The sequence below is a fragment of the Lathyrus oleraceus genome, chromosome 5 (assembly GCF_024323335.1).
Source record: "Lathyrus oleraceus cultivar Zhongwan6 chromosome 5, CAAS_Psat_ZW6_1.0, whole genome shotgun sequence".
Lineage (NCBI taxonomy): Eukaryota > Viridiplantae > Streptophyta > Magnoliopsida > Fabales > Fabaceae > Lathyrus > Lathyrus oleraceus.
The window spans coordinates 183,968,746-183,995,306 of NC_066583.1; the positions used below are offsets into that span (position 1 = coordinate 183,968,746).

The window sequence follows — 26,561 nt, forward strand, 5'->3', positions numbered from 1 at the left end:
TAGCCAATCCAATTGACGTCTCCATTCAAGTTTTAAGAGGAGTCATCAATTCAATTGGAGACTCCTCCTAAAAGTGAGGTATTTTGGGATTTTTTTTGAAACCAGGGGTATTTTGAGAATTTCCTTGAAAAACTGGGTTATTTCGGTAAAAAAAACACCTAAATAAATTTTATCCAAAAATAAATATTGTCAAACAAATAAATAATACATTTTAATATTTTTTATTCAAATATTTTTTTGGTAGAATTTTTTCTATTCATTTCATGGTTAACCTAGCAAAATCTGCAGCGGCCACTGTAATTCACGCCGCCGGTTCATCCTCCTTCAAGCAGCACTCCGCTGGTTCATCCTCCTTCATATTCTGATTTTTCTTTTCTTCTTCACCATCCCTCCTCCTTCTCTGTCCAAGTTCCTTTTTCCCAAAAACCTCATTCTAGCCGGCGCTCCCCTCTGTACCGCCGCCATTAACGCGATTACTACCTAGGCATACATTCAGTCACCATCCAATTGAATTGTAGGTTGTTTCCTCAGTCATGGCTGCTTTGATTTCCAAAAGGCTACTACGTTCTTATGGCTCATTGCATTCGCTACGACGCTGTTTTGATTCACCTAATGCTGGGTTTGATTCTTTACATAAACCAACCGGTAACGTTTCTTTTAACCCTAACACTCTCTTTTGCTTTAAAATCCTATTTTTTTGGGTCAATTTTTTCAGCTTTTACAAATCTGAGTACTTTTTTTCTTTAGCAGACATATGCAGCAGTTTATGTGGAGAAAGGGCGATTTCTGCACAACGTCTCTTGGTACATTGCCAGATATATTCAACCATTAAGCTGGTTGTATAGTGATTATTGATTTATTATTGTCTAATAAAGTGTTATGTTGTTTATAAATGTAGACTGGATCAATGATGCAAAGGTTTTGTACTTCTAGTTTCACTACTGGACACGATGAAGATGCATTTCCATCTGACTTATTGTCCAAAAAGCCTCTTGCAAAATCTGAGCGCGATGTAGGTAATGAAAGCTAGTTAGAACCATTTTGCAGTACATGAATATGGTGGTACTTCCATATGCTTCATTTCATGCAAAGCTTTCTCTAATGATCATCGACAATGCATTTTTGTGTGTATTACATGTCAGAACTTACTGTATGCTTTATTCTAAGAACCATTTTATACCTGAATTTTGATATCATTCATGCATTACGATCTGTACCTCGGATTTAATATCTTATGATTCTTAATTATATGTTTGTGCTCTGAAATCGAAGGAATTTGTGGCCGAGGTTTAACTTTAGGTCTTTCACCACAGTTATATTAATATAACTATATATTGTATTTTTTTCCTAGAAACTTTTTAGTAGCTTTTTAGTATCCCGTGTCTGCTAAGAAGTGCTTTCTCTAGTTCTTGCTGAATGTAGTGGTGCTCCAACCTGTTTTTTAGATAATGCATTTGTCCTTTTCAAGAATGAGAACAAAGCGGCCATAAGTACAAAACAAAGTTTTGAGTACACCTTTGACAGTGCTTCCTGTTTTTTTTTCCACTACCTACCATCTATCATTGGCAACTCATCTAGTCTTGATCATAATATGAATTGATTACTGTTTCGATAAGAGTAAAGTGTATTATTAATGTAGTTCATTATGCTGCAGGGCTTTGTCAAGATCTTTTAATTCCAGTCACCAACTTTCGTAATGAAGACAAGGGCTATATGGTTTTAGCTGGAGATGTTTTTGATTTGCCTATTCGGAAAGATATTGTTCATCGTGTTGTTTTGTGGCAGCGTGCAAAACGTCAACAGGTATTGGTTGCATAATGTTTTTGAACCATTGGACTGGGACATGTAATCCAGAGGAAATGCTATAAATCTTAGGCTATATTAATCCATATAAGCCTAAAAAAGTTCGAGCGTATTCAATTGTTGAGGGCTGGAAATACTCTATCATTTTTCACTTTTAGTTAGCATTTTGAATTGCTATGGCGATTTCTTGAGGGGAGGGAGTGGAGTAGGGGTTGGGATAGCGGACCAACATTTAGACTTTGGACAATAGATAACTGGTTTGACATGTTTGAGGATGAAATGTTTCAATTAATGTTTTATCATTTAGTGCGTTAAATCACTTAATAATATTAATGTTTTCTTGCACTTTACATACGATAGGGACTTATAGACTAATGGAAGAATTGGCCCTTACATTAGAGTAGAATTTTGGAATACTTGAACAACAAGAACGAGTAATAGTGAAAAATGACATGATTGAGAGACTGCAACCACACCCAATGCCTCTCTAGTCTCTACACAATTCTACCCGCCCTGCGTCTTTTCTGTCCTATGCTTTTGTCTTTGTTTTTAAACTAATTTGCGCATTCCTCACTCTTCTCTCCCTTGCTGCCATATGTCAAGGATGTTATTACAACAAAATACTGCATATGTAGTCAATTTCCCCTTACCTCACTTCCCTCGCCCACTTAAGTCATTTACCACTTCCTTCATTGCATTTAGTAGTAAGAGGCACAGTCGACATAAAATGGCATTGGGTATAAATTCTCTTTTAAATGGGAGGTTTAAGACTTGGAGACAAGCCTTAGAAGCATATGGTTTCTACCTAAGTACAAGCAAGATAAAGTATATGAAATGCAATTTTAGCAAAAGGCAAAAAATTTCTAGCTTAGGGGTGAAATTTGGAGATGTAAAACCATCGAATTCAAACTATGTCGTTGAAATGGAGGAGAGTCTCAAGCGTTTTTGTTATACAAAAGTACCGCTCAAGCGGAAGGAGATTTTTTAACTGACAGTTGCAGGACTGACAGTGTTGTATGGGACAAAGTGTTGGACACTAAAGATCCAACACAATAATAAATTAAGTGTAACAAAGATGAGAGTATTGTGTGGGTACGTGGTAAGATTAGATATTAGAAATGACCACATTAGAGAGAGTTGAGATAACACCCATGTAGAGAGAAGACATGTAGATTTTGTAGTAAGAAGAGTAGATCAATGGAGGGTAGTCAAATCACTAGAGACGGAGAAAGAACTATAAAAACTATAAGAGAAACTATTAAGAAAGATTTAGAGGTTAGCGAGTTGGATAGAAATATGATATTTGATAGAAGATTGTGGGGTTGTTTGATCCATATAGCCGATTCCACTTGATGGAATAAGGCTTGGTTGTTGCTCTATGGATCTAAATTGTTAGCTTTGAAATTTTTCCATCGGAATGTTATTAGCTTTGAAATTTTTCCATCGGAATGTTATTAGCTTTGAAATTTTTCCATCGGAATGTTATTGGTTTGCTCATTGATTTTGCCAACAGGGAACTCACTCAACAAAAACTATTAGTGAAGTAAGCGGGACTGGGAGAAAGCCTTGGAACCAAAAGGGGACTGGTCGAGCAAGGCATGGGTCATTGCGCGGGCCTCAGGTACAGGACATTCTTTAAACGAAATCCAGCCTATCTTTATTCATTCTTTTTTCAAAGTATATTCCTCATCCCATTCTATGGTGGAAATTAATATATTTTATGAATGACAACAGTTCAGGGGTGGTGCTATAATGCATGGTCCTAAGCCCCGAAGTCATGCTTTCAAACTCAATAAGAAGGTTCGGCGACTGGGACTAAAGATTGCTCTGTCAAATCGGGCAGCAGAAGGAAAGGCAAGTCTCTTCCTGTATCCCCATCCTCGCCCTCGCCTACTTTCTGAAAAATTTAAATTATATAGAAACAACTTCTATAAATTATTATGTCTGCTTTACGTGTGTACATATTCTTGCTTATACACTATATATTGATTTTTCACTAAAGAAAAAAAAACTTTTAAATTGTATTAATATATTGTTTAATATTTTGGTCAATACTTTACCAGCCAAACTAGCAAGATACACAACACTCTTATTTCTTGTAGGGGATTCTTAGCTAATAAGTTGTGTAAATTTCCTCGGGCTTTGGAAATGTTATCATAGTTGGTGATTCGTTTAGAATGATCAATGTTAAGAGTTCCACATTGGATAAGATATGACGTGAACATGTGTTTATAAATAGGGGCAGTCCTCACTTTACAAGTCGATTTTCTAAGGTTTAGTTAGGCCAACCCAAATTCAAAGAATCAACTTGCATTAAACAAAGAAGTATTTACAAGAGTGAAATCTCTCAACCTAAGGAAAAACAATAATTTAGGAAACTATATCAACAATATTAAACATAGAGAATAAACATAATTTATAATTATGACAATAATCAACCATTGCTTTTACTCCTTTTTGGCGATAAAATTATATATCATTTAATGTTATTTTATTTTATATATATTTGTAAAAATAACCAATGCAGGTTGTTCTTCTAAATGAGGTCCCCATTTCTAGAGATAAAAATAGACTGCAATGTCTTCTCACAGAATTGTTGTTGAGTGTAGGGAAAATTGAAGTAGGAACAAAATAATTGGACGATAGCTGGTTGTGAAGTCCTAGGGACCATTTATACTAGTTTAACTGTACATGTACAAAGCACATTCCCCCTTAAATGCACAACCAGAACTCTGAAGTATAGTAAATACAGTGTGGCGTGTTAGTCACATGACTACAGTAAAACCACAAGAATCAAGGAAAAAAACCTTCATAAAACAAAGAAAAAGGTGCTGCTCCTTTTTTTCGTATGAGTTAAATAATAAATTTGGGTTATAAGTATAATTTGCATTACCAAAATGTCTTGCATTTCTGGTTAAATATCAAGCGTTCTTTGATTTCTTTCATACCATAATTATCTTTTTTATACTTTTTCCGATTCTTTTTTATGTATTCTTCTTGCATTATATATTAAATAAGAGTTTGTGTTTGTCTTGTGTACACTGATCTCCGGTGAATTGATTTATACAGCTTATTGTGCTTGAGGATCTGGAGGTTCCCACACATAAAACCAAAAACTTTTTGAATTATTTCAATCAACTGGAGGACACCAAGAAACTTCTGATCGTAGATGGTGGCCCCATAAATGAAAAGCTAAAGTTAGCTACACAAAATCTGCATTATGTTAATTTACTTCCATCCATTGTAAGTATCTGTTTTACCCATGTTGCTTATATAATATTTCTCCCCAGTCCTCATGGAAGGAAGTGATAATTATAACTACTAGTAGCGTATCTTTTAGAGTTAATAGTGTGTTTCCAAGAGTCAATACATTTCAAACAATAACTGGAAGTCTTATACTCGTTGGTATTAACAATCAATCGATGTCATTGAGCTCTATCAAGAAACCAGTTTTTAGTAAAACCATTTAGAACAAGGTCTTTTAAATGATTTCTTGTAGCTGTTTTTCAAATCAAACTATGTTCCAGCTGATCCGCCTTTCTCACTAGAGCCTCCATTGTTCTTCTAACAATAGCAAATTATTTAGGAAAGTTTCCTCATCTTCTGCTCAAAGGTTGTTGCTTCAACTTTCTTCCAGATATTTTCATTCATAATATTATATATCATCCACTACAGCATTTTTATCATATCTATGCTTATTTTTTCGGTTCCTATCGGCACTTCGTTATTCAACTTCACTGCCTTAAAACATCGTTGATCTAATCAAATCTTCTTTATGAGTTTGATAGCGTAACTTGTGACTAGATGTGCTATGATGTTCTAATCTCACCTTTTCACCTTAGAGACGTCCTTAACTCATGTCTTACTATACTCATATTATATACTATTTCTTGCTCCCACTCAAATTATTCAATTGAAAAACCGTTAATTCAAAAGCTCCTTGATAAAATTGTTTAGAATATATATATATATTATATATATATATATATATATATATATATATATATATATATATATATATATATATATATATATATATATATATATATATATATATATATATATATATATATATATATATATATATATATATATATATATATATAGGCTCGAATCTTTTGATGCTTGTTACAAGATTCTAAAATAGGGTGTTCTTATGAAGTCTATAATTGAACTATTTTTATTATTGTTGTAGGGCTTAAATGTCTACAGTATTTTGTTGCACGACACTTTGGTGATGTCGAAAGATGCTGTGAACAGAATTGTTGAGCGAATGCACACTCCAATCTCCACTAAATCCAAACCCCCAATAAATGGTTGAGGCAGTAACTATTTCTGTACTTCATTTACTCGGAATGCGAATATTTTGCATGAGGTTTCTTATAAAATCATACTCTACCAGAAAAGCAAGTTGTAATTGTTATGCTGTTCAAGATTAGAACTTGGGAATTGGATGGTGGAATTTAAGTGCTCAAATGGTTAGGTTTTTTATGGTTTCCAATGGTATCTCAATGTTAGCAAATGCACATGGTCTGTTTAACTCCATGAATATAACCAATTCTAGGAGAAGGAGGAGCAAATATGATTTAGTTGCTTTTATTTATTGTAGCATAAGATATGCAAGCATTTGAATGTCAACCTTTTAATAATTTTATGTCGTGTTTCAGATTGGAAACTGGGATGGAAAGGGTGAAAAGGAACGTACATTTCTCCTTATTTGGAGATTGAAATAAACAGAATAGGAAATCAGTTGTTAACAAGGAGATATAGAAATAGATAGACTGATTATGAAATTTGATTAGATTATAGATAAAGCACGTAACATTTATATAATTTTGAATTTTTAACTGAATCACGTCTTTAGAATTTTAGGAAAATAATGTTTAGTTAAAGTAGAGAAAGGAGTACTACTTTTTTTTTTCTCTTTCAATTAAAATCATGGGACATGGTCATTACACTTTTATGTGTGCATCCCACACTTATGAAAATCCAAAAATGTTCAATTTTTGGATGCACTTAAATTATAGTAGACTTTGTTTTTTTTTAATCCATTTTATTTTGATCAAAATATAGCTTGGAGATCCATATTTGAAATATTCTCTGATAAAGGGAAATTATTTTGGAGATGCATATTTGAAAATCTCTTTGAATTCAGTAGCACCATTGTTCCAACAATGTAATTTTTTGATGTCAAGTTATATTAAAGTAAAATCAACTTCATAGTAAAGTTAAATGAAAATAAAAAATCATACATTAATTTAAAAAGTCAACACCATATATAATATTTGTTTGAAAATATAAAAGAATAATACATCCAAACATAAATTACTGGATATGTCTAACCCCTTGCCTTCTCCTCCCCCGCTTGTACTGCACGACACCTCTGTAATTCGGCAATCACACTATCCACCAGGATCAATTGAGGACAACCTTTGACAAAAAGTCATGTCTCTATGCCTGCTCTACCCATATCCACAACAGGCTGATACGTCCTCTTGGTGTGGTCATCCCTAGCCTCGAGTACCTTCTAGTTAGTCTAAGGCGTTTTCCAGGAGCGTATGGTGTCATGATATGTGTGATACCATATAGAACCATATCATGTCGTCGTCTCATAGGCTCATTGTATAGGAGCTAGTACCCTACAATACTCCTCTAGTATCATGTGACTCTCAAAATCGTCAAGTATCACATCGAGATCTTTGCAGCAGACGATGGGAGGAGCGAAATCATAAGGGGTCTCAATAATTTGCAAATAGCCAAACCGTCGCATCACTCACTCAGGTAGATAAGAATACATAAGAGATGACCCACATGTCAACCATCTGGAGTATAATGAAATGACGTCAAATGAACGTGTCTCGCAGTGAGCCCCGTATGGGCAAAAGACAATGTCATATGTTACAAGACGATCAAGATGCACTCTAAATGGCTCCACAACATTATTCCCTCAGTACAAAAGAAATGCAGTAGCACACGACCACTCCTCAGTGTATGTAGGCACAACTAGTGATGCGAGGGAAGTGAGAGATAATCCATCCTTGAAAATGGTTCAGATACAATATTAATAACAGGTGTAACAAATGAATTATGAAAATATTAGTAACAATAAATTACTGTAAGTAAGGTGCAACTCTCTGTCATTTGCTTTGTCTTCCAAAGACAACCCTTGCTCAACTTTGAGCACAGGTAGACCAAACATGTGCCCTTAGTTGTACTCGTGAATCGCAGTCAAGTCGATGAAGTACTGAAGGTAGACCATATCGACATAGGTTGCACTTTTGTCCACAAACATGGACATGTCAACCAAGAACAATGGGTAACACCTCCATGCACAAGTTCGATGGTGCTTAACCTGCATATCATCACCTTCGACATCCACAATCCACTGCAGGTATTCTTTATAAAGCTTTTCCAAAAATTTAAATCTTACATGAGCCCCTCTTGTGGCAGCTACCTCCTTTGAAGCCTCAATTGGGTCAGCCCCTAAATGGGTGACCATCAACTTGAAAACTTCCTCTCGAATGATCCTTCAGTGGCCCATTAATTTTCCCCTTATAAGAATATGCGGGAGGCATGAGATGTCATCAAAGGTGATGGTTATCTCGCCTATAGGAAGGTGAAAAGACAAAGTGTCTGAATGTCGCCTTTCTACAAAAGTTGCTTGCATGCCGTAGGGTATGGTCACGTACGCAATAGAACATAAACCGACCAGAATAACGGAGAACATCCTGAAACCAAGAAGCAGTGGGATGCCCCAACTATAATATCTTTCGGTTGTGGTTTATCGATTTCAAATATGTACGCACCTATAAAAGAAAATATCACCGTCAGTATATATTTAATTAGTTGAAAAATATATGTATTGCAAAAGGAAAAAGTATATAGATCTCCTTCTCATACATGCTTAACAGCATGATCTACATAGAGATGAAGTAAGGAGGTGTCAAATGGACCTCCTAGATAACTCTCTAATGGGGCATCGACAACGACTTCCTCATGAGCTTTAGGAGCTTCAGGGACTACTGCATCATCGGGGGACTTGTGGCCCCGTGAAGTGGATGCATGAAAGAGGCAGCGACGAGAAGCTGAACCAAATGGTTGGGAACCTCGGCGCAACGAACCAGATGGTTGCGAACCAACCAATGAGTTATCATCAACTCCTGGTTACGGCCCTCTCAGGTCGTACGAACGCGGTTTGGGACACACTTCTAAGCCTAACTATGCTAAGGTTGACTTCAAAGTTGTTTTCAGCCATTGCAGTTGCGTTACAAACTGACACAGAGAGAAACAACATGTCATGGCAAAAACACAAATTCCACAAAATCAATCAAATTTTAGCCCGAGTCAAATTCGGAGATGGATCTCCAAAAATAGCACCGAGAAAATTCGAAGATACATCTCCGGACAAACTTGGGATTCTCAGCCTTGACAGAAGTGCCATTGCTACACTAACTCTCCAAAAATATGTTAATGTATGTTCGTGTAGGCTACCAATTTCATTTACATTACTATCTAATATACCTAAAGCAACTAATGTAGCTTAAGCAACTAACTACAAATTAAAACATAAAAAAAAGGATAGTATTTTGAAAAATTTACCAAATCAAATTGATGAGAGTTAGAAGCTTGAATGTTTGAGATGTTGAAAAGGAGGAGAAAATGCTCCAATGGTAGAAGCTTGTATGAATGAATGAGAAGCTTGAATGTTGCAGAGTTCAAATGATTTGTTTTGAGAACTTTTTAGAAAATGAAGAAAGAGGAAGAGGGAATGGTCTGATGCGAGATATGAAACAAAAGCGTCTGAGATGCATCATCGAGCCACCTACTAATTTTTTAATAAATGGTGTTAACGGAGATGCATCTTTGGACATACCTTTTACGTATTCGAAGATGCATCTCCGGATTAAATTTTGGCATAATAGGGTACCTCTTCAACTTGATCTGAAGAATGACTTAAAAAATATGCGTCTAAAGATGCATCGTTGGACGCTAGGGGCAGTTATGACTTTTCTCGGTGGTGGGGGAGCCTCCATAAAGATGGAAAGAACAATTTCCTAAAATAATTTATATGTAGAACAACAAACTGATAAGCCTATGATGGAGTTCAAATTAGGAGCGTGATATTTATAGGATCCAATAAAATTCTATAGGACAAAGCATCGTTAATTAGGTCTTCTATTTGGTCTCACTTTTGACACGATTTAGGGACCCTACTTAAGTGTAATATGAAAATATTGTTAATAATTTTCCTCCAAAATAAAGTTTCTTAAATAAAAATATATTTTTTTTTCTTTGAAAAAAGAAAAAAAAGAAAACTAAATTTTTATTTTAAAAATAAATTGTGGAACATATATATATATATATATATATATATATATATATATATATATATATATATATATATATATATATATATATATATATATATATATATATATATATATATATATATATAAAGAATAGAATTTTTTTTTTGAAGCCTTTAGTTTAGTGTGCCTTTTCATTTTAGGTTACAATATTTTTAAAATTTTAACCACTACAAGAACAAATTCAATTTGGGACGGAAATTTCCGTCGCACAACCGAATAAATTTTCGTCCCAATTTTGTTTGGGGACGAAACTCACCATAAAATAATTTTGTCGCAATTGCTTGAGGGAGGAAATTCAACTTCTGGCGCAAAATAGGGATGTGATTAGGGACCTAATCTAACTTTTTTTTTTAAAATAAATTTTTTATTCCGTCCCAATATCGCGACAAAATATGTTTTTCCGTCTCAATATCGCGAGAGAAATTTTATTTTCCGTCCCAATATTGCAACATAATTATACTATTTTGTCCCAATATCTCGACGGAATTCAAAACATTCCCTCTCAATATCATGATAACCATGTAATATTCTGTTCTAAGATCGCGACAGAATTAAATTTTTTTGTCCCATTATTTTGACAGATTTCTTATATTCTATCCAAAAATTTATAGTCATAAAATTTTAATATTTCAACCCAAAATATTGACACAATTTTTCTAACATTCCATCCCAATGTCAATAATTCAATCAGAATAATTTCAATAATTCAATCAAACTAAAAATTTAATAATTCAATCAAACTAAAAATTCACTTGGAAATATGAGTTCCATCACAACATATAAGTATCAAAGTCTTAACAACATATAAGTATTAAACAATATTAAGCCTAAAAAAATACCTTGAAATCCAACAAAATATTAAACTTCTATTGGTTTTAAAATTTTACATTCCAAAGACAACAATATTACTCATGATATGCATCTCTACCATTATTTGCATTACTTTCATGAGTAGCATTACCAACAGAAAGTTCATCTTCATCCAAATCTATTGAATCCAAATCAATATTTGCATGTTTGGCAAATGCGGCAAACACTTTATTTTGCCGAGCAAGGATGGAATTGATTGTTTTTTGTTGGTTTGCAATTGTCTGTCTTAATCACGCCTCAACTTCTCCATTCATACCACGAACAATATCAGCATAATCAGAATATTTCTTTGACCTCGAGGTTGAGGCACGAGCACACATGCTTCCATCTAAACTAAGTTCATATACTTTACCCTTTGCATTTATTCCTTCAACAACTTCAATCATTAAAGTATCATAATCAATAGGCTTGGGTTGAGTATAACTCTCGGCATTACCAGACTCAGAAGATTGAGGATGAGACTTAACTTGTGAACATAGATTCATAAAATTTTCCTGAAAAAGAAAAATATGATAAATAATGTTCTAAAAACTGATAATATTACATAGAAAAAGATGATAAATAATGTTCTCATACGACTCTCTCTGTCTCTCTAAATTGTTGCAATGTCATATGTAAAGGTTAACCCCAAATTTATGGGTCTTTAAAGTTAGACTCTAAATTTTCAAAGTCACACAAATTGACAGCTATTGTCGTATTGATTATAAAGATGTAAAATTAATTAATACTAATACCAATTGGAAAACATATATCATAAAAATATATAGAATAAATGATAAAGATTTTATTAAATTAAAGGTAGATAACTTCAACAAAGAAATGCAAATTTCTATGTTGTCGTGAGCCAAGCTCCTATCATGAAAACCATTCTCACATTCTAAGAATAACTAACGAACCATTGATCCCCCTTCTCACATGATCCCGCTCATTACATAAACACTTCCTATTCCCACTCTCATTTTATTACAATTGCTGCAATTTCAACTACTGCAAACTCAACACCCTTTTTGTCTTTCTTACCCTTCCTCTCATACACATTTCAAATGTTTGGCATATTAGTCATACCATTATCTAAACCTAATTCTATGTCAATATCATTTTCTAGAGATAAAGACCTGTCTTCAAGTCGAAGTTTGGGAAACTGTCTGCAAATGTTTAGTTCATCCTTTCAAGTTGCATCTTCTGCACCATGTCGTTTCCACTAAATCAGAATCTGTTGAATCATGCCCCACCATTAGTTATTTTCTCGCATGCCAACACCGACACAATTTCTATAGTGTCGATATTGTCTTCTTCCAACTCAAAAGGTAACTCATTTTTCACATCAAAGTCACCTATAGGTTTCATATAATACCGATGAAAGTGTGATGTGTCAGACAACTAGAGTTTGTATAAACAACTCTAATACATTCCAACACCTTAAAAGCAACGTAATAGCGTGAGGGAAAGCTTAGGGCTAACTCTAGTCCCAATTGTAAGTTTCCTGCGAGGTCATAACTTTAGAAAAACCCAATCTTTTTCTTTAAACATCATATCAATCATGTGTAGATCAACTTACATCTACATACTATGTTGATGTCTTTACATTGGTGCAAGTCTTCCATCAACACTTTCGAATGACGTAGTGTCGCGGTACGAAAAATTACCACGGACATTCGTAGACTCGAGATGATAACAGATTTGCCACTGAACTTTATTTATTCCAAAAGGAAAGGGAAAATATCGATAAAACCCTTAAAAGAAAAAGGAAATGGTTGTCGCAACCAAATTCGAGCTCGAGAGTCGGTTATGCAAGGGTAAGATATTAACACCCCTCACATACGTTGTACTCAATGGGAATAATTTAGTTAGATTTGTGAATAAAATGTTTAGCTTTCGTTTATTTGTTTTCTTATGGTTATTGAAATGTTGAAAAGGAAAAAAGAATCGAGCGCAAAAAAGTTTTTTATTAGAGTGTTTGACAAGATTGCAAGTCTTTCTCCTACGTATCCTCAGGTGTGATGAGGAATTCAAAGCTATGTAGTTCTTGGCAATACAAAAATATTTTTGGCTTTTTATTGTTATAATGTTTGATGAGACATTGAATCTCGCTCTTACGTATCCCCGGGTGCAATGGGGAACTCAAAGCTACACATTTCTTGGTAGAAAATCACATATTTGTTGGTTGGTTTTAGTGAACGAATATTTAGGTCACATTCTAGCGGTTAAACATTTGCTTGTATGCTTGTGATTGAGGTGTAAGTGTTTGTTTGTATCGCGATAGAACAGATAAAACATTGTTCGTTTGTGAAAACATTTTCGATCACGCGGAGGAGAGAAGAAGCTTTTTTGATTGGTTGAGTATGTTTCTAGGAGGATGACGAGTTCTCGAATGGCCGAGCTATATGTAATACCCCAATTTTGACCCTAAGACCCCTCATGAAATTTCATCATAAGCATTAGCATTGGGATCATACCTTGGCATTCTCCTTACCCCTCATTCATTGGGTTTGTTTTGGGAGAGATCTCCAAGCACTTTGTGAATGTATCATACTTGTATTTTATCATTTTACTAACCAAAATACCAAAAATATGTCTTTGCATTTGCCTAACTCTTTTGTAGGTAAGGCATGATCTCCATTGATCTATCAAGTTCACATATAGGGTTTGAGACCCTCATGAACAAAGAGCACAACCATGGATTGGTCCAAGAATGGTTATGAGCATCATATATGAGTTCCATTGGTTCCTACATGTTATACTGATCAAGTTTTCTTCAAGAGTTTGAGGGTGATTTGCCTTGGAAACCCTAGTTTGACTGGGTATCTTGAGTAATTTCTCCAACAAGCTATCTCATCAATTGATCAAATTTCTCAAGGTACACTTTAAAATTCATCATCTTATTCATATATGATCTACCATGAGCCTAGAAAGTCAAGAGAATTGAAGGTTAGCAAGTTGGTCGATGGTGGTTGGCCAGATGAATTCATCTGATCATAACTGGGTCTCCCTAGACCCTATATCCTATAATTTTCACCATATGAAAATGATTCCAAGAGAAAACTTACTCTAAATGACATTCCAAACAACTTTCATGTTTAGACCTAGAGCTAGTTTTGCTTGGAAAATCATTTTCTATGTTGAAACATTATAGGTCATTTTGTGTAAACCCTAATTTGAAAGTCAACTTCCCAAGGCCATAACTTGCTCAATTTTTATGATATGAGAGATTTATAAGTTGAACAATCAAATTCAAGATGTCTACTTCAACTTTGATGTTTGGAGTGAGAGCTAATTCAACTTTTTTGAGCATGTGATATGAGGTTACATTATAGGTCACTTTTGACCTATACCATTGATCAAGTGATTTTTCCAAACTTCAAAAATGCATAACTCTATCATTTCAAATCCAAATGACATGAAATTGGTTACCATTTTGAAGGTATTTGAAATAGATACAACTTTGATGGATACACTTTTCTCATTTGAAGCTCATATAAAAAGTTAAGCAAGGTGGAATATTGAGACATATGGCTTGACACTTAGAAAAAATTTGATATGTCAAAAATTTCCAAACTTCCACCTCAAATTTCTTCATATTCCAAGCTCCAAATGAAAAAGTGTTTAACATGAAAGTTGTTCCTCTAGATATCACCTTTCCAAAGACTTCAAATTCATTCATTTTGGACAAGGAATGCATAGGTTGCGCATGGCTTGAACATGGTATCATCATTTGGCAAGGATCAAACTTCAAATCTTCACACACACTTGCCTTGCAATCCAAGTTGTTTTCAGACCTTCTCACACTCATTTGTGGACCTAAGAAAATGATTTCATGGGCCTGTACACGCCCATGCACTCATGCATCATCAATGACCAAATTTGGAAAGTGATTTCAAGTGTGCAAATATCAACGGTTTCAGCTATAAATAGAGCCTCATATGCTCAACATCTCACACACATTCGCGCCAACTTTGATCCCTAACCTCTAACCCTCACATTCCAAAGGATAATCCTGATAAATTCACTTGAATTTGAGTTTGAATTTTCACTGTTTTGAAATTCAAAACTCCAGGGATCCAAGACCTCTTATGTGTTCAATTCTTCTTCTGCAAGCATTTGGAGTGAGATCAAGCACGAGCCAAGCCAAGAACAGTTGGATCCAGACCTACATTGAAGGTATTTTCCAGAAATTTTGATCTCTTCGATTGTCTCTCAATCTTGCTCAATTCTATTGATTCTTTCTTTGTCTGAAGTCCTACCAATATAGGCAAGAAGATTGAGTTGCTTTGAGACCAAATCGAAGCAACTCAGTTCATGTACCTCAAATTTCAACTCCATGTATCTCTCAATATACTTGGAGTTAGGATAAATTGAGGTCAAATTCGTGCTCAGTGCCATTTTTACTTTGAAATCATGTCCTTCTTTTTAATTTTGGTGATGGTTATGACTGAATCAGTCCGACCAGGGTCGCCGAAGAAGACGACCAACCTTTGGACACCGGCGGTGAGCTGGATGGTTCTGAGCCATAGGATCCTTTTGAAATGAAATAATCTCGTGCGTTGGTTTGAATTACCAAGGTTATGGCGCGCTGACTAGAGTCCATCGTGGATATTGCGTTTGTGACCACTTGGTCTGCCACCTCAATTAATGAGGGAGATCAAGTGGTCCACATTTTTTCTGATATTTTAATTGAATTTTTTTCATTAATTCATATTAAATTTAATATTGATCCAAAAAATATGAGAGTTTCACCAAAAAAATTCAAAATTTTTCCTCTTTCATATTTTGAATTAAAATTATTTTTTGGATCATTATTAATATTTTTCATGATTTAATTGATTTTTCATTTGTTTTTAATAGTTTAAAAATACTTTTAAATTTCCAAAAATTATGAAACTTTTTCTCCAAGGTCCTTTGACCTTGTTTGACCTATGATAAATCCCATGGCCATTACTTTGGTGTTTTGATGAGGTTTTAGGAATTGGATAAACCATAGTTAATTTAAATGCCGTATTTTAGTATTTTTAATTTGAATAAATGCCAAATAATTTTGTTGACCAATTGTGATGACTTGTTGGTGTTTGACTATTGTTGTGGGCCTTGGTCAAGGTTGATTTGACTTTGTCAACTTAATATCATTGGATTTAGGGGATTGATGGAATGTACATCCCATCTCCCAAAATGAATGAATTATATTAATTTGGTAAAAATCCTCCCTTGACCAATTTGTGTTTTGATCCATTCCCCTCCCATTTCATCTTATTCCCCTTCTCCATCCATTCATTTCATTTTGGCCTATGATATCTCAAAGTCCTAATGCTAGTTGATTGAAACATTAACATGAGTATGGATGAGATTAGGCCACACCTTTTGCATATTATTTTTTGTGTGTGGTATGTTTCATGAGCATAGTCCATTATACTATGTCTCTAACATGCATTAACACCAAAATTCTATTGCCCGACCTCAAATAGTTGTGACTTCTACATAAGTCCAATTATGATTGCTTAACATAGCGCTAAATTTGTGACATAAAAGGCATAAGCATTCTAGTTAGTGAGATTGTAAGTCTCCCCCCTTTCATGGTATTGTGTGGAAACTTGACCTTCTTTCCTTCCTTTGGAAGATGTCTTGGTTCAAGGATCCATGCTTGTGATAAGTGGGTTGAGTATTCTCAAAAGAATGACTTCAAATTAAAAAGCAAAAGCAAAACAATACTAACTTCTAACCTATTAACTACTAACATTTAAATTCAAGCTATTTACTTTAATGCAATTTACTTTTAGCATTTTATTTCATTTGCCATTGTTCATATCATTCTAATTGTTTATGTTAATGCAATTTTCACTTTGTCCATTTGGACCATATTATGTGATATATTTTGTTTGTGTATACTTTGCTTGTTTGTGTGGTCTTTGACCATTAATGTACATAATAACAAAAAAAATCCTAATTTTTTTTGTGTGTGGACTGTTGGCTTGATCTTGGACAAATGGACTTAGAATTTAGGCAACATTCCTATGCTAAAGGACTTGGCCAATGCCAACTTATTGAGAAACCAAGTGCTTGCAATTTGAGACATCATCTGATACATCATTCAAGATCTCTCTAAGTTCGTCTGCAACATGATCATTGTGAAGCTGTTATTTTGAACCTGTGATTTGTGAAACTCATCTATTACATGGGCTACTTTGAGGAAGATCATAGAATGGATAAGCTTGGATGTGGCCTTCTTTATTTGATGCCTTGCTCTTCAAGATAATATCATTGTGCATTTGTGTGTTGCTTAATTCCAAAAAGTCCAAGTGAATTCTGGGTTTCTATTGACATTTTTGTCTATTGGATTGTTACCAATTTGGTCAGATCTTTTCAACTCTAAACTTTTAATTTTGTACATAGGATAATCTCTTCATCTTCTCCCCATTTATTTAATTTCAAAATCTCTCCCTCTCTTTTTTAAAACCTTCTTTGTTTGAACTTATTTTGTTCTAAACTTTGACCACTTTTGCAAAAAGATAGAAACTTTGGCCTTATGCTATTGTATTTTCAAACTTATTTTCTTAAATCAAACTTGTAAATAAACTTAACTATACTTGACTTAAACTTTCAAAAAGTTAAAAAGAGTTAACTCATTCAAACCATTTTTAGGCCTTTGTGCCTCTAAAACTTAATTTTTTTTAAAAAGCAATGCATCCATTTTGAAATTTGTATCACGAACTACGAGGTTTTGATCCCTCATTTTTATGTTGGTACGTAGGCACAAGACCGAAGGTCTTATCAAACATAAAAATATAATTAATGAATTCTTTTCTCATCCCCCCCCCCCCATTCTATTTGTTTGTAAACATCACTTTATACCAAGTACATATGCACACAAAAAGGGCTCCTTAGGAGTACCTAGGACACTTTGGGTGCTAACACCTTCCCTCTGTGTAACCAACCCCCTTACCTGTAATCTCTGACATTTTATTAGTTTTGATTTGAAAACTTCTTACTTTTGGGTTTTGTTCGTACTTTTTCCCTTTTCCCTTGGAAACAATAAAAGTGCGGTGGCGACTCTTGTTATTTGATCTCTAGCTTATCCATAGCTTGATGATCATGAATTTACCGCTACACTATACGACTCGTATCCAAATACTCGAGGAGGAAAGAGGTATACACCCAATTAATCCTTTTTCATCCAAGTTTATTATAAAATTTGTGAGACGAGTTAAGCCATGATCCCTTAACAGAAGACAAGCATCTGAATGGTCAAGCTATATGGCTCGTATCCAAACACTTGGGGAAAAGAGTGATATACACCGAACTAGTCCTTTTTCATCCACCAAAGGGTGAACTAAACTCGGTTATTATTGTATTTTGAATCGAAGACGAATATTCAGGGAAGAAAGAGGTATAACCCAATTATTCCTTTTTTGTCTGATTTGTTATGAAAATGAGATCACTCAAGATTTTTATTGTAAAAGAGGTTTGGTATGAATCTGGTTAGAATTCCCTAAATATGACGAGCACTCAAATGGTCGAGCTATACAACTCGTATCCAAGTACTCAAGGAAAAAAGAGGTATACACCCTATTGTTCCTTTTTCATCCGATTTATTCCAAAAAATATTTAATCAAGTTTAACCTGTGTAAAAATGATTTTGAGTTTATAATGCGAAAATGATTTGATTTAATTGTGAAACTGTAAGACCCTAATTTTGACCCTAAGATACCTCATGACATCATAACATTTCATTTGCATAACCTCAAGGATCATAAGCATCTTGGTTCCCCTTGCCTTTGGGTGGGACCTCTTGTGAGTGGTTTGAGATCACCAAGTATGCTTGAATTGTATATTATTGCTCTTATCATCTTTATTCACTAACCAAAAGCACAAAAATATGTCACTAACATCTTTTGTTTGAAGCTTGAGCAATCACAAGGTCAAAAGCTTCAAGGAGGTCCTTTGTGCAAAAGATATGGTCAAGAGAAGATGAAAACAAGCATGGCAATGGTTCCCAAAGCTCTTACCCATCAAATATGCCTCCCAAGTATCTCAGTTCATCATTTTGATCAAAGCAAGTCAAGAGTTTGAGGTTTGTTTCCCAAAGAAACCATAATTCATCTGTGTACCACAATGCCTTGCTCCTGAAGCAACCTTAGCCCATGATCAAATACAATCAAGGGAAATTCTTGAATTCATCATTTCATGCATATTGGAACTTATTTGAGTTCCCTCATTCATCAATTCATCAAGGTATGAGTTATGGACTTGAGAAGTTGATCAGTCAATTCATCTAACTATTTTGAAATGCACTGAGACCTAACTTTTTATGTGTTGGTCAAATGGAGATGATCCCAAAATCAAAAATGTTGTTAAGGACAATATGAACAACTTTCATGTTCATCAAAAATTTATTTGAAGCTTGGAAGGTCATCATCCATTCTAAGACATTATAGGTCATTTTGACTGAAACCCTAATTTTGGGACAACTTCCCAAGAACATAACTCATTCATTTTTTAAGATTTTGAGGTGGGATCAAATGCATTGGAAATATTAAGATATCTAATTCAAATGTTATGTTGAACAAAATTTCAAAATCTAATAGTAAATACATGTGATAATGCAAAACATTATAGGTCACTTTGGACCAAATGCATTGAAAGGCAAAAAAGTCCAGCTTCAAGTGCCCATAACCTTTTCACCAAAATCCAAATGATGCAAACTTTAAGTCCATTTTGATTGTCTTGAAAATATATACAACTTTGATGGTGGAGGTTTTTTCATTTGAGGTTTGTATCATCAAAACAGAGGGGCTTGAACATTGGCCAAATTTGAAAACCTCACCTTTGCATGCTTTGCACCTTACACTTTAAACTCAAAATTCACTAATTTCCACACTTCAAAAGGATTTTTTCTCAACATAACATTTGTTCCTTACATCAAGACCTTTCCAACCATTACTCACATGCTCATGTTTGGATTTGGCAAATGGCATTTTCGAAGAGGAGAAGTTTTAGGCACAATTGTGCATAACATGTTGGAACTCATTACACAAGCTTATGCATTCCCAACTACACGTCCATTTCAGCTCAATTATACTTCAGATTGCATTTGGCATTGGATTTGAGCCTTTTACATGATCATGCAAGCCCATGCAAAGAGTATCCACTTGCCATGCACACACAGATTTCTCATTGCTTGCACCATGCTTGGCTATAAATAGAAGCACCATTCCATCCAATTTGGATCCATGAATCAACTTGAAATGCTGCTGAATTGAAAACCAAACCTCTCACCAAAGGAACTATTTCATTTTCATTCAAATTTTTTCAGATCTAAAATTCAACTAAATCTGGTTGAATCTCTAGATCTAAAGTTCCTAGACCTTCATCCTATAGTCCATTGTACTTCTGTTTGGCCAAAGGAAGCAAGGAAGCAAGCTCAGATCACCACAATTCAAAGGTTCTCTCCAACTGGTTTTTTCTTCGAAACTCACTATTCTTTGATCTATTTGCTTGGATATTGTGTTGGCTGAAGTCCTCTTCATAGAGGCAATTGTTTTGAGTGCTCAATTGTTGAAATCCATGAAGTTCAGTATAAACACCATGATTTTCTCTCTCTGATTTCTTTCTCTATGAGGATCTAGAGGAGAAACCAATGGTACATGGGTGATGTACATCACCCCAGCTTTCCAATGATGTATGGATCGTGTATTTTGGTTAAGTTTTTGAAACCTGCAAATGTCATCGGAATCTTCATGCTCACCGGAGAAGACGGTGGCTCTGGCCACCGTCCCTTTGCCAGATGGATTGTGGACCGTGTGATGGCATCTCCAGATCTAATCTCCACCTTTGCTTCTTATGACTTTTAATAATTCATTGTGTTACGCGTGGACTGAAGCCTACCATGGAAGCGCGCATGTGGAGCGCTTGATCAGCCACGTCAATTAATGAGGCTTGATCAGACGCTCCTTGTTTTTTTTTTCTTTCTATTTTTCTGATTTTATTTCTTTTATTCCCTTTTATTTCAAAAATTCATAACTTCTTCATTTTAATTCCAAAAAATATGGGACCAATTGCATTCTTCTCCAAATAATTTCTAGTTTCTGAAAATGATTTTTAATATTTTTTATTTTGTCATTTGATATTTTTTGTGAATTTTCTATTTTCTGGTTATTTTTAATTCATTTTAAATAGTTTTCAATATTCAAAAAATACAAAAAAAAATTCCTAACCTATTTGAATGATGATGGATCTATGAAAAATATTCTCATCAATTTTTTAATTGATTTGAGATTTATTTGAGATTTTAGTTCAATTAGGTTATTTTTATTCATTTTTAATTGATTAAAAATAGTTTCTGACTTTTAAAAATGCTGAAATTTTTTGTCAAACTTTGTTTGACCTTGTTGAACTTGGGATAAATCACTTGGACCTTTCAAGGTTGATTTGAAGTGATTTTGAAGTTTGACATTTCTTTTATTTTTAATTCAAGTTTATTTTGATATTAAAAATGCCAAAAAATATTTTGCTTATTATTTGACCTCCAATCTTCATCCCATTTCTGGTTTCTCATGGTTTGACTTTGACTTTCAATGTCATTTGGTCAATACACATGGATTGGTACATTTTATTTCACCTTATGCACTTTATTCTTCCCATTTCCTTTTCCATTATTCATCTCTTTCTTCCTCTTCTTCTTTTTCTTTTTGATCAATGAGTTGAAGGTTGATAAGTTAGCATTGATTAGGGAGACTTAATCTTCCTTGATTCAAATCTAATTCATCTTGATCAATTGATCAAGTGAATGGGTTTGCATTAAGGATAAGTTGTTTCCTAAATCATGCAAAGGACTTAAACCAATACAAGATCAATTCCCTTTTTCTTTTGGCATGGCAAGTTGTTGGAACTTGGTTCACTAATCAAGACTTCTAACTTGTGTTTGTTGCCTACATTATTATTGACCGACCTCGGATAGTTGTGACTTCTACATAAGTCCAATTACGATTGCTTAACATAGCGCTAAATTTGCCTTATGGCACACTAACTACTAACACTAACTATTAACCATTAACATTTACTTTTGCTCTTTACTTTTATGCAATTTACTATTCTTGCACATATTATCCATTTGCTTTTTCCTTTGCTCACTTGAGCACATGTTTATGTTAATGCAATTTGCCTTTTGCTCACTTGAGCACATAATTGTGTATATACTATTGTGTTTGTGTTTTGTTTGATTGTTATGGACCAAATGCAAAAAATGGACAAAAGGACTTAGACTTTAGGACATTCCCTATGCAAAATGGAGTCAAAGAGCAACTAGGCCTCATGCCTTTAGAGTGCTATAAATGTCAAAGAGCAACTAGGTCTCATGCCTTTAGAATGCTTAAAACTTGAAGATGAACATTGAAAGGATCATATTCTAAACTCCCTCTTGTCCATTCTTTGATTTGTAAATAGAACCTTTTGATGTGTGTGTTTCTTTGTGCTAGGGATTCCAACTTGATCCAAATAGAGGAACCATTGCCATGAGCTTCTAAGAAAGAGGGATCCAAGATACCTTGAGGAACTTTTCCAAGTGCTTTATTTGATTGTTGATTGCTTGAGTTTATCATTATGGTGATTGCTTATTCCAAAGGATGGGAGCTACTTGGATCATCAATATGATCTCAAGAGAGGAACTCTTTTTGTGGTTATGTTCCTTTATCCCTTACCTCCTTGTATGCTTAGGACCTTAGCCCTTCTTCTTCTTCTTCTCTCCACTCTAACCCAAGTCAAAACTTTTGTGCAAACATTAACACTTATTTTCAACATTAGAAACCTAAGCCTTATGCTTTTGATTTTCAAACTTTCTTTTCATAACACTTATTGTGAATTGAATACTAAGACAACTTTGACCATATTTTGTAAATACTTTTCACTAGTAAATACCACTCATTCAAATCTTTTTTGTGGTTTCAATGGCCACCCTCTTAATCAAATTTTTTTCATAACCTTTAGCTATTAGGTTTGAGTTATCCTTGAGGTAGATGTAATACTCACCTTTATCCTTAGTGATGGACAGTAAGTCTTCCATGCTTATTATAGGGTTAACCCCTCATTAACATGTTGAAGCTATCCTCACATGGTGGATTTGTGGTTTTAGGTTGAGTTTTCTCCCTTGGATAACAAAAGACCTTAAGGCTTTTGGACTAATCAATTCACCAACTCAGTTTGAGATTTTTACCCCGAACTACGAGGTTTTGATCCTAATCTTTTTTAAGATGGTACATAGGCAATGGGTTTATCCATCCAAACACAAAATGTAAATAAACTTGTATATTCTCTTCTCATATCTTCAATCATGTTTGCACAACAATTTTTCACAAAAATAACAACCTTACAACATATGTGAAAAGGGTTCCCTAGGAGTACCTAGGATGTTTTGGGTGCCTAACACCTTCCCATTGCATAACCAACCCTCTTACCCAGATCTCTGACTCTCTTTTACTAGTTTTTGATTCGATAAAACTTTTAGGTTTTTGTTCGCTTTCTAACCATTCCTCTGGATAAATAGAAGTGCGGTGGCGACTCGACTTGTATGATTTACCTTGGATTTAGTCAATATCTCTAACGGTAACGAATACCCCGCTACAGAAACAACTAACATAAGAGAAAGCATAACGCAAGCACGCGAATTGAGTTGCACGAGCGAATTGTAACGCAAAGTCGCGAGTTCTAATGTGAGGTCACAAATTGTAACACGAGGACGCAAATTATAATGCGGGGCGCGAATTCTAACATCATGAAAGCTAACACTTGAAATGTAACGCAAGGCCACAAATTCAAAAGCGAGATGGCGAGTTCTAATGCGAGGACTCAAGTTTTAACGCGGGGCACAAGTTCTAACGTCACAAAAGTTAACGCGCGAATTGTAACGAATAACAAGTATGCATGACAAAGCGTAAGCAAATGCGACATTAGGCAACAAAAATGCAAAGTGAATACATGAAATGTAATGCACGAAAAAATCGCAACAAAATGTTGAAAGATAAACACACATACCATAATCATAACCAACACATATAAATCAAAATTGAATCAAGAAGTATACAAAATGTAACATGCATATTGAGTTAACGTAACAAAACGAAAGTTAACGTAATGCAATGAAAAGTAACACGGTGACACGAAAGTTAACGCACAAATTATAATGTAACGCAACGTATCATGCAAAATATAATGCCTAACACAAACAAACAACACACATACACATCACATATTGCATCCTTACATCATAATACAAATCCAACAACATTACAACATATAAATCATGTCGAATACGCGGAACAATCTGATTTCAACACAACAGATTAACAACAATAAAAAGCACATACAAATCGAAGATATTACATCATTACATATTTATTACAATGATCAAAACTAACAAAAATCCAGCATAGAGTCGCAAAAACAAATTCGACATGAAAAGCACAAGTAATCTAAATATGGACAAACAACACTTAACATCAAATCACCAACATAAACAATATCAAGTACAACAAAGAAACACCTTACCCACCACAACGGAATCTTTCACAGAAACAAAACTGATTCAAACATGAATCTGAGTTGAATTGAACAAAATCGAAGCGGTGAGAAGTGATAATGAAAGTGATGCTTGTATTGTTATTATCAGCGTGTAAAGAAAGGGTGACACACTGTGTGGAAGAGTGAAAGTGGTGAGCAGTTTTCGGAGACAGCTTGAGAGGGTGAGTTGAACGGAGGAAAAAGGAGAAGAAAGTGCCCGACCGATTTTTCGATGGTTGGAGGCGCGGAGTGAAGGGGAACGAGGTTGGGACAAATGGTGTTCGTGTTGGTGTAAGCCCTAGAGGCCAATACTTTTGGTACTTGTATCGAATTATTTATTAAAATAAAAGGCATTTTCTTTATTATGGTTGATTAATAAAATCCCTAGAATAAATAGTCCGTTTAATGTATTAAGTGTGACTTAATCATGAGAACGCATTAAACATAAGGACACTATTCTTAAAGTATCCGTAGTCGAGCTTTAGTGTGAAGTGGGATAACATTAAAGCATTAAGACTATTATGTTTGTAGACTGATGATCACATCTCATGGATCATGGATAAAGAGTTACCAAGTCTTAAACATAGGTATGAATATTAGGAGTAATATTTGTACCAGATTGACCCGTTATGAGAATACTATATAGAAAGTTATGCAAAGTGTCATAAGTTATTCTCATGGTGATAATAGTGTATACCACTCTTTGACCTGAAACCACTATGGATCCTAGATGTAGAGTCGAGTGCTTTATTGTTGATCCAACGTTGTCCGTAACTGGATAACCATAAAGACAGTTGATGGGTACTCCACAAAGCATGCTGAGGGACATGAGTGTCCTAGATGGAATTTGCCTATCCTGCATAACAGGATAAATGTCTATGGGCCCAATATTGAACTGGACAAGGGTGACACGGTTTATACCTTGTGTTCAATATAGACATAAGGGCAAAGGGGTAATTATACACATAATTATTATCACAGGAGGTTTTGTCAGATCACATGACATTTTCGTGACTTGGGTAGCAGTGATGTGTTGCTAGATATCGCTCACTGTTTATTATGTTAAATGCGTGATTTAATATAATTGCCAACGTCGCGAAAACCTATAGGGTCACACACAAAGGACGGATTGATGAGAGATAGAATAATTAAGGAACATCGTAAGGTACGGTGTACTTAAGTAGAATACGAAATATGGTAAGGTACCAAATACTTAAGTGATTTTGGGATATTATGAGATATGGGCCAAAATGCACTTAAGTGGGCTTTTTGGCTTGAAGCCCACACAAGTGGTTCTATAAATAAAACCCCTTGGGTAGAAGCAATGTAACTCACTGAGACAGAAAACACAACTGAAGAGTTGGAATTTCGTATCTCTCCCTCTCACTCAAAGCCTTCATTCATAACAGCTAGCATTGCGATTGAAGGAATCCGTTCGTGTGGACTGAGTAGAGACGTTGTCATCGTTCAACGTTCGTGATCGCCCCGTGGATCTGTATCAAAGGTTTTGATCATTATCAGAGATCTGCACCAAAGGTTTGAATCGCCACAAGAGGTAACGATTCTATCACTGATCATGCCCATTCGTAAGGATCACTAAATGGAGAAAATTTTAAATTCCGCTGCGCCTTGGATGGCAATTCTCCAACAGTTCATGGAAGGATGTTGGTGATTGAAACATGAGCTTATCAATGGTGGTGGTTGTTGTCGTATCACGCGAAAAAAACCGGCGGGAAAAACAAGAACAACAGAGCCGCCACCGTGCGTTATTTATCCCAAAAGAGGGAAAGGAAACGCTCAGAGTAAACCTGGAAAAAGCATGGTCTCGCGACCAAAGAGAATGGGATCGGGAGTCGGTTATGCGAAGGGAAGGTATTAGCACCCCTACGCATCTGTCGTACTCGACGGGATCCACGCACAATAGAAAGGAAAATGGTTGCTAAAACACTGCTCGAATACACACACACACTGGCTGAAAGA

The 26,561-nt window shown here is 34.9% G+C and overlaps 1 protein-coding gene across 2 annotated transcripts; it reads left to right on the plus strand.

Moving 5' to 3' along the window:
- The first annotated feature begins 229 nt into the window (after window positions 1-229).
- Window positions 230-6,478, plus strand: LOC127082075 (uncharacterized). 2 transcript variants are annotated; one of them, XM_051022300.1, is made up of 8 exons: window positions 230-645; window positions 748-803; window positions 899-1,016; window positions 1,655-1,803; window positions 3,317-3,424; window positions 3,538-3,657; window positions 4,873-5,046; window positions 5,999-6,478. In XM_051022300.1, exons 1-8 carry the CDS (start codon window positions 534-536, stop codon window positions 6,122-6,124), a joined length of 963 nt encoding a protein of 320 aa, XP_050878257.1. In that variant the 5' UTR covers window positions 230-533; the 3' UTR covers window positions 6,125-6,478. The 2 variants fall into 2 exon arrangements, with proteins under 2 accessions (XP_050878257.1, XP_050878258.1); XM_051022301.1 differs by having other exon boundaries at window positions 231-645; window positions 751-803.
- Window positions 6,479-26,561: the final 20,083 nt, after the last annotated feature.

Excerpts from the sequence above, each read along its gene's own strand:
- LOC127082075 (XM_051022300.1), top strand. The coding sequence starts at position 534 with ATGGCTGCTTTGATTTCCAAAAGGCTACTACGTTCTTATGGCTCATTG. Across the intron at positions 804-898 it reads TTTCTGCACAACGTCTCTTG|ACTGGATCAATGATGCAAAG; the intron begins GTACATTGCCAG and ends TTATAAATGTAG. Across the intron at positions 1,804-3,316 it reads AGCGTGCAAAACGTCAACAG|GGAACTCACTCAACAAAAAC; the intron begins GTATTGGTTGCA and ends TTTTGCCAACAG.